Source organism: Semicossyphus pulcher, unplaced genomic scaffold (assembly GCF_022749685.1).
Source record: "Semicossyphus pulcher isolate SPU_LCO1_2020_fin unplaced genomic scaffold, fSemPul1.0.p SCAF_8, whole genome shotgun sequence".
Taxonomy (NCBI): Eukaryota; Metazoa; Chordata; class Actinopteri; order Labriformes; family Labridae; genus Semicossyphus; species Semicossyphus pulcher.
The window spans coordinates 13808528-13821234 of record NW_027211759.1 but is presented as its reverse complement, the minus strand read 5'-3'; the positions used below and the strand labels follow the sequence as shown (position 1 = coordinate 13821234).

General features: G+C 43.3%; 2 protein-coding genes across 2 annotated transcripts; one reads left to right on the top strand and one right to left on the bottom strand.

Annotated features, from left to right (window-relative positions):
- Positions 1–292: 292 nt before the first annotated feature.
- epx (eosinophil peroxidase) lies at positions 293–6320 on the top strand. Its single transcript, XM_069686062.1, has 17 exons — positions 293–310; positions 401–500; positions 573–663; positions 750–925; positions 1161–1293; positions 1509–1638; positions 1716–1922; positions 2053–2419; positions 2519–2679; positions 2756–3014; positions 3108–3278; positions 4623–4860; positions 4948–5159; positions 5237–5401; positions 5806–5889; positions 5989–6085; positions 6263–6320. Exons 1-17 carry the CDS (start codon positions 293–295, stop codon positions 6318–6320), a joined length of 2667 nt encoding a protein of 888 aa, XP_069542163.1.
- A 661-nt stretch (positions 6321–6981) lies between these two features.
- Positions 6982–11661, bottom strand: rab3il1 (RAB3A interacting protein (rabin3)-like 1). Its single transcript, XM_069686354.1, has 8 exons — positions 11580–11661; positions 11170–11247; positions 10793–11029; positions 9317–9445; positions 9117–9229; positions 8499–8598; positions 8336–8402; positions 6982–8242 (listed from the first exon to the last, which is right to left on the bottom strand). The coding sequence occupies exons 2-8, from the start codon at positions 11233–11235 to the stop codon at positions 8157–8159; spliced, it is 798 nt and encodes a 265-aa protein (XP_069542455.1). The 5' UTR covers positions 11236–11247; positions 11580–11661; the 3' UTR covers positions 6982–8156.
- Positions 11662–12707: the final 1046 nt, after the last annotated feature.

The following is a 12707-nucleotide window of genomic DNA, read 5'->3' as shown; positions in this document are numbered from 1 at the left end:
TTTGAAAGGTTATTAGGTCGAGGCCATGAGTCCAGTGTTTGATGTCTCGCTCTGTCACCAGCAGGACAGATAAGGGGATTCTGCACATACCTGTTGGCCCTGCTGCCACTGTATAAATGGCAAACTCACCGCTCTGAGCCGAACACACATCGATGCAAACACACACACATGCGCAGGTTGGGTCTCAAGATGAGTCGGGTTCAGCACAGCGGTAAGATGCCACGAGCGTGATTCTTCTTCTGAACTTGGAGTGAATCCTTTCTGCGCGGATTGAACAGTCTTAGTGTTCTCGATGGACACAGCACTCATGGTGAGTTTTCTCTCTTTAATTCTTAATCAGTGTGATTGACAGAAGGACCACATTTCTTGAGATATTCATTCAGATGTGTTCCGGTCTCAGGTGTTCGTCTCTCTGCTTAGACTGGCTCTCGTCCTACTCTCCTTCCCTGAGCATGCTTCACTTCACAGAGTATTTGACAACACCTCAGGTAGGACTTCTTGTTTATCAATGACTGATTAGACCAGGTACTGAGGAGACTTTCTAATTCTGTTTTCCTTTGTGGTTATTTCAGGTGCTGTGTATCCAGGATCTGTGTTTGTGAAGGAGGCTCTTCAGAGGGCGATCAAGCTGACTGATGCTGCTTATGCGCGCACAACTGAAAGGTACAAATGACCTATGTGCAATGGAATATTTAAGACAAGATTAAGTCATAATCTTAAGAAAAAGATAAAGCTATTGCTGTTTCCAGGGTGAAGAAGTCTCTGTCCGAAGGTGCTCTGAGACCCAGTGACCTGCTGGCTCAGTTCAAACAGACTGAAGCCAGAACCAGGACTCAGATCTGGGCTGCAGAACTGCTGGACAACACAGTGGAGCTGATCAGAGAGATGGTCTACACTCACACTATGGTGCAGCCCAGCCCTCATGGTACTGAACGGCAGCACACAACACATAGAGATGCTTCTCTCTCTGTATGTTTCAGGCCACAGATTAACATTGTTACACTCTTTTATTGATCCAATTTGAACTAAACAAAACCAAAGGTTTTATGAAGGTTGAGGCTCTGAACTACTTTTAACAACATGGACTCACTTATATATCCAGAGGAGCCACAAAACACATCCAAACTCCACTTTCTTTTTCTTATATACAAATACTGAAGAGCTTCTGAGCGAAGGAGATGTGGAGAATCTGCTGCAGGCGACGGGCTGCTCCACCGAGCTGCAAAGACCCAGCTGTGACTCTGACTGCCTGTCTGAGCGCTACAGATCCATCACAGGAGAGTGCAACAACAGGTTGGTGCCAAACACACACACATGCAAGGATTGTTACATGTAGACAGGATGTAGACTGACTTTAAATCCTCCTATATCACACTGGTATCATTTTTATTTATATTTTTGAAAAAGTTTCAACAAAGTTTAAGGACAAAAAACACACAAAAAGCACGTCTTTACAAAGAAGTGTAAGTGACGTAATTGTGTGTCTTTTCTTTTCTTGTCATGTTCAGACGGCATCCCAGATGGGGGGCTGCAAACATCCCATACTCCCGCTGGCTGCCTCCAGAGTACGAGGATGCTTGGGGAATGCCCAGAGGCTGGGATCCAGAGCACACCTACAATAACACCACTCTGCCTCCAGTAAGAGTCCTGCAGCAGCACTCGGTCCTCCTCTGTCCTCAGCTGCTGTAACTCCAACACGTTTGTTTGCTGTCCAGGTGCGGCTGGTGTCTCAGGAGGTGCTGTTCACTCACAATGACAACATCTCTCTGGACTCGACTCTGTCCCACCTGCTGGTGGAGTGGGGTCAGTGGATAGACCACGACATGGTGCTGACGCCTCAGAGCCCCAGCACAGCTGCCTTCAGGACCGGAGCTGACTGTACGCGCACCTGCAGCCGGGACACGCCCTGCTTCCCCATACAGGTGCGCATTATCACCAGCTGCTTGTAGAAACATACTTCGAAAATGTGTCCACGTATTTTTTTAATAGGAGAGTTATTATAAGTAGTTAGAAACCCACTTCCACTCATCATCGACTCCCTTCTGTTCCCAGATCCCTCTGTCTGATCCTCGTAATGGCCTCCAGAGCTGTATGCCTTTCTTCCGCTCTGCTCCCAGCTGTGTCTCTGGAGTCTTGTCTCACCGCCAGCGAGAGCAGCTCAACGCCATCACCTCGTTTGTAGATGCCAGCATGGTGTACGGCAGCTCCACCAGCCTGGCCTCGGCTCTGAGAAACCACTCCTCCCCTCTGGGTGAGATGGCCCTCAACTCCCATAATTCGGACCAGGAGCTGGCCTACATGCCATTCCTGCCACGCCTGCAGCCTCATCTGGACCCCTGCGGCCCTCGAAACTCCACCGCCTCAGGGGCGTGGGACAGATCCATGCGGCAGAGGAACATCACATCCTGCTTTCACGCTGGTGAGCGAGTAAACAAAGTGTTCTCTGTCTGTTCTCGGTCAGTCTGTTCTCTGTAAGCGTCACTGGAGTCAGCTGTGGTTCATGATTAATGTTCCACAGGTGATTCAAGAGCTAATGAGCATCTGGGAATGATCGCCCTGCACACGCTGTTTCTGAGAGAGCACAACCGGATGGTCAAAGAGCTGCACCTGCTTAACCCTCACTGGAGCCCTGACACGCTCTATCAGGAGGCTCGCAAGATCATGGGAGCCATTCATCAGGTACCAACAGCAGCCTCAGCTGGTCATTCATATCTACCTATGAGAGCATTCCCACCTGATTCCTTTATCATTCCAGATCCTAACATGGGAGCATTACCTGCCGCGGGTCCTTGGTGATAGCACCACGTCTCGTCTGATGCCTCCCTACGAGGGTTACGACCCTGAGGTGGATCCCAGCATCGCTAACACCTTTGCAGCGGCTGCGTTTCGTTTTGCCCACGTCACAGTGCAGCCTGTGGTGACCAGGCTGGGAACAGGATACACCACTGACTCCCAGCATCCGCCGCTGCCTCTGCACCACTCACTGTTTGCCTCTTGGAGGATTGTTCAGGAAGGTAAAGACTGATGCTGTCATGCACTAAACTAAATTTGCCTATGAATAACTCATCTTTTCTTATTCTGTGGCTCTTCTTCTCCTGGTGTTTTAGGTGGAATCGACCCTGTGCTGCGCGGCCTGTTGCTGTCTCCTGCCAAGCTGCAGACTCCAGGTCAGATGATGGTGGAGGAGCTGACGGAGAGGCTGTTTCAGGCACAGGGTGGGATGCCTCTTGATCTCGGGGCCCTTAACCTCCAGAGGGGCCGGGATCACGGCCTGCCAGGTACCAACTTCTTACCTTTGATACAGTAACGTTTTACAGTGACACTTTACACTGAAGATCTTCTGCTGTCAACAAGACAGATTACATTTATTTCCTCATTTAATCATATGATGAAGATAATCTCTAATATCTCAGTTTTGTTCTATTTGGCGGCACCTTATGGCGATAAACAGCATTTACAGGAAAACCCTTCCCAGATAACCAGACGTGCACGGTTGGCTCCCTTTGTTACAGTTGTTACTCTTGATTTTCCTCGCTGATGGTCGCTTTCCTTGTTAGACTGTTTGCCTTCATCTGAGCGTCAAATTTGTTTCTTTTTCTTTGGATTTTCACTTATTTTTGAAGTTGTATCTGTAGTCATCGATCTTTGTTTGTTCAGCCATAGTAGATTACTGTTTACTCGCAACACTTGCAGAGATCGGAAAAGCAGCCGCTTAGCTCCGCCTACCCTCTCTGGCAGACCAACCACTGCTGGCTGATGGAAAACGCGTCACTAACTGGGCGCTGCTTGTGATTTTTTCCACGAATGTCGCCACAGACACCCAGTCTGTAATAATACTATATACTGCAAATGCAGGGCCTTTCATGAGTGGGCCATGGGCTCAATCACCATTGTGTTACCTAATTTGGGGATAGATAGTAACTTAACTTGAAAATCTTAAAGATTATTACTTTTAAATGACTAATAAATATGCTTAACATTATCTTTTTGCATCTAAAAGAAATTACTAAGACCCTGGTACATAAAACTTATCAATAAAAGTAAAGGGTAAATTTATCTTAAAATGCACTATATTCATCTTGTGAATGGGTAACTGCATGGGTGGAAAAATGAGCTTAATCAATGTGTTAAATGCAGTTGTCCAAAAAGCAATCCAAGGAACTCCGTAGCATTTGTGTAGAATACATCAGCAAAACAGCAAAACCAGAAGACCTAAGGTACATTTTTCCATGTGAAATTAAGGCTTTTTAAACTCTTCTACTCCTTTATCTAACAAGGTACTATATATACAATGTAAGAGAAAAATAATAAAGGTTATAAGGGTTATAAAATAGAAAAGTTAGGCTTTATCAAAAGTAGATTTAAGTTACTTTTTAAGTTGATTTAAGTTACCTGTTCTTGTTTTTGGCCTTGAAACAGAGGAGAGAAATCCTGATATAGAACGTTTTAAGGGAGACAGGTGTATGCTGTAATCCATCAAAGATCCTAAACAAGATATCAGCGTGGTGCACAAAATGATTTGTTGCAAAAGTAACTGGAACTTCGTATTGAATGCCCTCCCTTCAGTACCTCGCTTAATTCACCTTTAACCTGTATGCATCTCTCCAATCTCATCCCAACAGGATACGGCTCGTGGAGAAAGTTTTGCAGCCTCTCTGTTCCCAACACGACATCTGAACTGGCCGAAATTTTGAGTAATTTCACTTTAGCTCACAAACTCCAGCTCCTGTACAGGACACCGCACAACATCGATGTGTGGGTGGGGGCTATCTCTGAGCCCGCTCTGCCGGGAGGTCGAGTCGGACCGCTCCTGTCCTGCCTGCTGGCGAGACAATTCAGAGCGCTGAGAGACGGGGACAGGTAACTAAATCCTCTGTGAGACTGCTGGTGTAAAAATGTGACGATTATGATGCAGGTAGAGAAATTTAAATCTGTCTGTCTCTGGAGGTTTTGGTGGGAGAGAGAAGGAGTGTTCACCATCGCCCAGAGGAGACATCTCCACACCGTGTCTCTGTCCCGCATCATTTGTGACAACAGCCACATCACTCGCGTCCCCGCTAACCCGTTCTCACGCACCGAGAGGCCGGAGGACATGCTGGATTGTTCACACCCGCTCATCTCCCACCTGGACCTCGGCCCGTGGAAAGAACCCGACACAGGTGAGGAGCTGGAAAATAAGACACCTGTGATTTTTTGGTTGTGCGTCACGTCACCCTTCCTGTCCTCTCTCTTCCAGATCCGAGATGTGGGCCGATACCCAGGATTCAATCCGGCTACTCGCAGCTCTGTGACTCTGTGGTTTTGTATCACTGTCACGCTGGCTTCAAGCTGCTGGGATCTTCATCTGTCAAGTGTGATCCGAACAGCCAGCAGTGGAGCCCCGCACCCCCAACATGTCAAGGTAGGGAGGCTGAACTAGGGCCTGGTGACATGGGTGGAATACATGTATGATATTTCTTTTGCGAGACTCTTGAGATTTAAGCCAAGCTTTTCTTGTTTTGATAGAGAGCTGCTGTTTTAGAATTAACATCCTGAATATTTAGAGTCCAAATGAGATTTTTAAAACGGCACATAAAAAATACGAATGTGAACTTCTACTTTTGACAAGCGGGAAATCTGATGCAACCAAAAAATCAGGGACATCTGCAGAATTAATTTGCTGTCAACAAGTTTTTCTCAGCGATAGCAAAAAAGTTTTTCACCGATAAGATCCATTCATAATTCACAATTCTAAAATATCTTTATATCTTGATTATTTTGAAACTTCTGAATCTCAGTGATGCCTGTTTTGACCTATTGTCGCAGATATTAATGAATGTGAAGAACAAAGTTCTCTCTGCCCACAAAACCTGGAGTGCCTCAACATCCCAGGCTCCTTTGTTTGCTCAGGTTGGTTCACATCATTTCTGGTCTGTTGTTTATGATTCAGTTTGTTGAGAAGCTCTTTTGTTTTAAAAAGTTTCTTTACATTTCTGTGCACTTCTCCAGAACCCTCCTCGCTGTCAGCCGTGTCTGTGGTCACTGCAGTGATAGTAGTGATCGGTGGTGTGGCCGTGCTGCTGATGATCATGCTCTGTTATCGAAGGTGAGCCACTGAAGAAGGAAATTAATTTGATGGATGCCGTTAGGTTAGAGAATCAACGATTACCAAAGCTGTAAATATGTAGAAAATTCCCAAGTAAATTAAAGGTATTTATCTGTTTTTTAACAAAAAAAAAAAGTTTTAAAATGATGCCTGAATAACAAAATTTCTCTTTTTCAGATATTTCCCCAAGAAAGAAGAGTTAATAAATGCAGCATGCTGCCCGGGGAAAAGTTAAAGAGTTTTGTACACTTTTGTATGAAAATGATCTCACTGTCTTCAGTTTATTTGCCACCTAAAGTGATTATATGTGCACCTGTTTTTGAATGTCTGTATTGGTAGGATATTTTGTCTTGTTAATTTATAATAGGCCAAAGACATCAATGTTTTCCAGCATTGTAACACAGCACAACATTTGTCCTCTGACTTCACATTGTGTCACTGACCACTCAGAAACAGCTCATTCATCAAGTCAAACTGTATAACACGGTGGTAATCTGTATGATGAGGCCATTAAAACAGAATAACAAGCTTACATAAGTCTTTTCTATCCGGAAACTAAACTCTTACTGGAATGTCTGAACCAAAAACAGATTTTCATACCATAAAGCCCCTCTGAGCAGGATATGATCTCAGTGTTCCTCAGTGCCACCCTGCCTGATTCCTGCTAACAAACCTGTGAGGCAGCTGTGAGTGAGTGTGGGTTTTGTGTTGGGGTAGCCAGTCACTTCCTGCTGATTACCTTAAATAATCTTAAGCCAACTCAGTATTTTCCCTGAGAAAAGTAGGTCTCTGTGTCATTGCACAGGGTTAAAATCGACTACACTTATGAGTCATGGTTTGTGAATGCCAGGCTGAACTTTACAAAAAGACACAAAGATCCGACAACAAAGTGAAACCAGGGGATCATTTTATCTCCCATCAGATATGGACCAATAAATCACACACAGAACAAAGGTGACACAGTCGTGCTACACTGCCTTGTCTTTAATGGAGCGAGAAAGGTAATTACTGGTACACTGAGGTCAGGAACCCCGACGCCCTCAGAGGGCTAAGAAGCAGATATTATTGCACTTTCTGAAACAATATTCTTCTTTTTTACCTTCAAGAGACGTTTTCTGTAAAAATTGTCCAATAATAACTCCATACTATTAGGTACAATCAAAATACATTGCATAATTATGGCTATTTACTGCATTCATGCAAAGTCATGTATGGCTTTTACTGTATGTACATACTGTTCTGCAGACGTGCAAAACTACAGTGACAACAGTTGTGCATATTGCAATATGTGCTTATTGTATTAAAGCTTGTTCACTTTCTGACTCTACTGTAAGACTGTCACTATGTTGAGCGTGGAGGTGTCATGACTTATTCATTAACAATACATCTGATTAAGTATGGACCAGGCCACAGTCTAAAGCGGTTTCATTGGTGTGTTTATAGGAGGCATCTAGAACAGTGCATAGACAAAGTTAAGGCCATGCTGTCAACAAATTACTACGTAATGCTCGGGAGCATTGATGTAAAAATAAAAGAAAACAACCAAATAATTGTCTGTGTAAAGAACATGGATATTGGCAATCTTGCAGAACTACTGCATTATATAGTTACATAAGTACGTAATACTTGAGGTAAGAAACTCTAGACTGCTTCAATGTGCTCATCTTTTTTCAACAGACTAATGCCTGACACATGATACTTACAATCTATTGTTTTTAACCATAACAAGTTGTGGGAACTCCTCCAGGGAGGTTCAGAGTTCACAAAACAGAAACAATTCTCCTCTCATTACCCGAGAATTACTGAAGGCCTGCACTATAATGGAAAAATACATTTCCAAATCAGTGGATAACACTCCCACTTTGAAGTCAGGTTTTTTATCCGTCTGTGCTGGTTTAATTCTTTGACTAATTGCATGAAAGGGTGCACCAACATTTTCTGCTTCCCTTGTTGGTTGGTCTCTGCTGCAGCACTGGTCCCGCACAGAAACTCCTCCAAGACCTGCCTGTTACCACACTTTCACCCTGACTCATGCAGTCGTGCCTGGTGTGTCAGTGGACGGTCAGGTGCTCTAGCCCTGGTCTGTGGGGTAGAAACCTAACTTGGCCACAGTCATCTCTCTGCGGAGACGCATCACCTCCCAGAACATCTGCTCCGCTGCACAAGAACAAGAAACAACGCATCGGTGGTAAAACAGACCAACGCTAAGAGAAATGTAAAAGCATTTCAAATATTTCAGTGTTAACTTACCGTTGTGTCTCACCAGGCCCTGCTGGATGTAGCGGATATAAGTAAAGAAATTGCAAACAGCTGTGATCTAGAAAGTAGAAATAAGGACAAGGTCGCATGAAGCAACACTACAGAGCAGCTGAAGCAGTGTATCTAATGAAGGTTAAAGAGATAAAGTGGTTACCCGCGCTCGACTGGAAGGAGAAATGTAATAGTAGCTCCCCTTGTCTCCAAGTTTAATGCGATGTCGGCAGAGGCGCGACATGCCGCTTAACGCACATTTTCTACAAATAAGAGAAAAGATTGGCTGTCAGACAAAACATCTGCAAGACACTCATTGATTTACTGCATTAAAAATCAGGTATCAACAATGAAACGTAGGTATCCAGACGTGAACAAAGACTACGTGAGAACACACACAAAGGGGAGTGAACGATCAGAGAATGTTAGTCACTGGAAAACGAGGAAAGGTTTCATTCAAATTCACCCAGACACATGCAGAGCCCAGTCTGGATCATTCATTTAAAGATTGTTTACAGACGCCTGGATAGGCAGACGTCATTTCATGCCTTAGTCATTTGTGTTAGTGAAAAGCTCAGCAGGTGATCAGTTCCAGAAAGGACTTACGTCTCTATTGCTGCCCTAAAGCCACTGGAAGAAAAATATTTTGAAATCAGACAGTGATTAGAAATGTGCCCACTGATTGAACCCCTCTCAGATTTGTGGTAAGACAGTGAAAAAAAAAACTTAGCTAGTGAGAGAGAAACAGGATCAAAGTTAATATGTAGACGTGATAACTCACTTGGGGCCTCCACACTCTACAGCCGAGGCTTTCACCATCGGTAACGCTGACATGGCTACCGGCTCGATTGTCAAAGAGTTGTTTTCCACTGCACTCTGCACCAGCTGAGACAGCTGTGAACAACGATAATCGGTCATGTTAACGCAGCTTCAAACTGTGTAATATAAACACATGATGCAGGGGTGAAGCGAGATCCTGACCTCAGATCTGGTGAAGGAGAGGCAGGGCGCGATGTCTTCTCTGTAGATGCGACTCAGGAAGGCAGAGGAGCGGTCTACACTTGGCTTTTCCTTCCACATTAAAAACTCAGCATACAGAATGGAGTCCATCTGTGAACAAGAAAATAGCTTATTTATAAACCTTTAAGCATCAGCTGACAGTTTTAACTTTGTCTGTTATCACTCAGGCTTCAACAAACAATGTATTCTTTAAAAACAAAAACAGCTAAATTCAAGTAAAGACGTCAAGTAAACACTCGAGAACCTCCTGCCATGCTAGCAGCTCTGTGGGGCCAAACAAGGCTAAGTGACATCATCTGCAATCTAGCCATACAAACTGATGCCTGTATAATGTACCAAATGTACTTTTCATTAATATGTGCTAATTAGCAATTCACACAAGGTACGCCTCCGACTGATGGGAATGTCTTTAGTTATATAGGTAAGTGTAACATATCAAAGCTTTGACCTGATGGTGGTTCCAAAGGAAATATTAGGAGGATGTCTACATTATTTTTATGGGACATTTATGTCTAGACCAAATGTATGGGGGGAAAAAAGATGGTAAAATATATATTACAGGTCAAGTACAAACTTTTACCTGTTGGTGGTATTTTGAAGTATCTATTACAAAAACTGGAAATGGTTAAATTCCACAAAACTGCCTTTGCAAAAAAGAGTTTTTGTGCTAAATGGGATAAGGAAACACTTTCCTTTTCACACATCAAACATTTAACTTACTTAGCTGATCAGCTGTTTTCCTGATCCACACACTGGGCCATTAAACAATAACACAAGAAGAAGAAGCTGTTTTTGAGACTTATTTCTAGTTCACAAGCTCAACTTCTTCTACTCTATAAATTGGTGATTAAAGCTATGCATAAAGCGTAGCATATACCGCTACCTGCTGAATAACTACGCTTTACCACAAGCCTGGTTTATTCATTCCACACCATTAGATGACACAAACCTTCTTCACATTTCTTTTCTGTGACATTTCAAATGTTTGGTTAAATTTAGTTTGACAATTGAACGGTGACAGTTAACTCAGGAAGGAAAACTTGTTCTATGTCCTATTTAAGCTCAAAGCAACAGAAAACAGGAAAGACATGTCATGCCAGGCTGAAGGGATGCAGTTACCTGGCGGCGGTCAGTACCTAGCCCCTCTCCCTGCTGCTCCCAGTAAGGGTCAAAGGTCACATTGACAGATTGGCCAGGAACCAGGCAGAGTATCAGAGAGAGAAGAGCAGGAACAGCAGGCTGATAGATGAAGAGACATCAGGGACAGAGAGGAGGAACAAGTCAGGTAGAAGTTAGTACTGAGGGGAAAGAAAATGCAAAGAGTCAAGACTGGAAACAGGAATGAAAAGTAGAAACAGAAGAAATGCACAAGTCCAAAGTGGCTGAAACGTACTTTAAGGAGAAGAGAGGCACGAGTACAAGCTTCATTCAAGTTACCTCCCGGTCCTCTTTGGTCGCAGGCTGAATGGAAACTGAGGAAGGTTCAGGTTTTCCATGCGAAGGTGGAAAGGCGCCGCTCGCGCTCTTGTTACGGATGTGGCCCCCGACATGTTTGTGCGCTCCCCTGGTTCCTGGAGACTGCAGCTGTGGGTGCAGCTGGCGGTTTGGTGAAGAAGGCGTTGATGTCAACACCAAAGTCTTGAGCGCCGTCACCTCTGCTTGTAGAACATCGATCTGGAAGCCAAACACAGAAAGAGTACAGAGGAAATAAAGAGAAGATCAAATCAAGGCTTTTTATTTTAATGGGAGAAAGGGTCATTCAAATCTCTGAGCTAAAGTGGAATACAGAAAAAGAGAAACAAATTCACACACACCTTTCCCTGAGCCTCCTTCAGTTGCTTCTCTGCCACTGCTTGTTTGACGTTAGCTTCATTCACCATCTTGTGAGCTTCCTGTGTGATGAAGATTGAAAAGTTAATACATTTTTAGACAATCAAAATTGAAGATATTCCTTTTTTAAGGGGAATCTAAAACCTCTGATCAGATGTTGTTCTTGATAAATATTGTGCATATTGATTTGCATAGATTTATACAAGTTAGGCTGCAAGTTTTGTTCTGAATAAGCTAAAATATTGTAGTGTTTAGCTTGCAGTAATTGTTTCCACTGCGCTGTGTAAACTGAGTGAAAAGTCTTGTAATGAATCACAGCATTCCCTCACCATCAGGGCTTCAGGCATGTGTCAAAATTACAGAGCATCATCAGAAAGCAATGATTACTGCTTACCTCAAACAGACTGGCTGTGAGCTCCTCCAGCTCCTGCTCCAGCTGATTCCTGACCTGAGACAGACGCTCGCACTCTTTGTCCTTCAGTTTCAGTTCCTGAAATGTTTAGGAGACAATGTCACAATCACTTTTACCAAGGAAGGACTATTGCTTTGTCAACTCTATTTTTCAGAACACACATTTCTTTGTCAGCATAAAGGAGGTTACAACACCTTTTTTGCAGCGTCCAGCTGTTCCCTCAGGATCTCTGAGCCCTTTTCTCTGATTTCTTTCTCTTTGATCTCCAGCGAGGAGCTACGGAGCCGGGAGAGGCTGCCATGGTCTCTGCCTGAGGTGGGCCTCGGTTGGCCTCCTCCCTCCACCCTGGGTTTTGGCTCTGGATCCAGATCTACCAAACTTCACACAAGCATAAAATACAATCAGTGCTCATTAGGTTGCTATGAAGACAGTTTAATATATATAATTGAAGTAATGATAATGACAGACCTCACAATTTACACAATCCTGTTTGCTATACTTTGTCTTTCTGTGTGTGTCTTAACAGTGCTGCAGAAGTAAATATGCTTTAAGAATAACTCTGATGCAAATCCTAAATTATTATATAACCACATTTAGGTTTTACATGTTGAGGAATCAGGAAGTCACTTAATGAGGAGCATGCAACCAGTAAGTCATCATTTTCATGTGAACTGGGTGATTTCTATAAAATAGATGCGATTATCTTAGGTCCATTTAGAAGTTGGACTATTAAATCCTACAAACAATGACTTCATATTGTTAATTTTATATTTATACTGTTTTAGAGAGGCTGTAGGTCTGTGTAAAATGTTTTGGATTCATTATATTTTTTTAACCCTATTCATAGTCAGTGTATCAACAAAAACTAATATCTGCAATAAGATGTTGTTCAGTAGCCCAGACAATTCATTGGTCAAGAAAGTAAGATTTACAGCTGGACTGTTGAGACAGCATACATGTCAGCCTGCTAACTTTATACCAAATACACAGGAACTTCATGTACAAGGATATGGCAAGGATAAGGGTGCATAATATAATATTGTATTATTTTTTGTTTCCCACCTCACTTTCCAAACAATATTCGCTTATCATCCATTTGTGCTACATAAA

Bases quoted from the DNA above. Each gene is read 5' to 3' on its own strand.
- epx (XM_069686062.1), top strand. The intron at 664-749 runs GTACAAATGACC...TGCTGTTTCCAG, and splicing joins TATGCGCGCACAACTGAAAG to GGTGAAGAAGTCTCTGTCCG. The intron at 3,279-4,622 runs GTACCAACTTCT...TCATCCCAACAG, and splicing joins CCGGGATCACGGCCTGCCAG to GATACGGCTCGTGGAGAAAG.
- rab3il1 (XM_069686354.1), bottom strand. From the start codon at position 11,235: ATGGTGAATGAAGCTAACGTCAAACAAGCAGTGGCAGAGAAGCAACTG. The intron at 8,599-9,116 runs GTGAGTTATCAC...TCTTATTTGTAG, and splicing joins GTAGAGTGTGGAGGCCCCAA to AAAATGTGCGTTAAGCGGCA. The intron at 8,403-8,498 runs GTAACCACTTTA...TCTACTTTCTAG, and splicing joins CTCCTTCCAGTCGAGCGCGG to ATCACAGCTGTTTGCAATTT.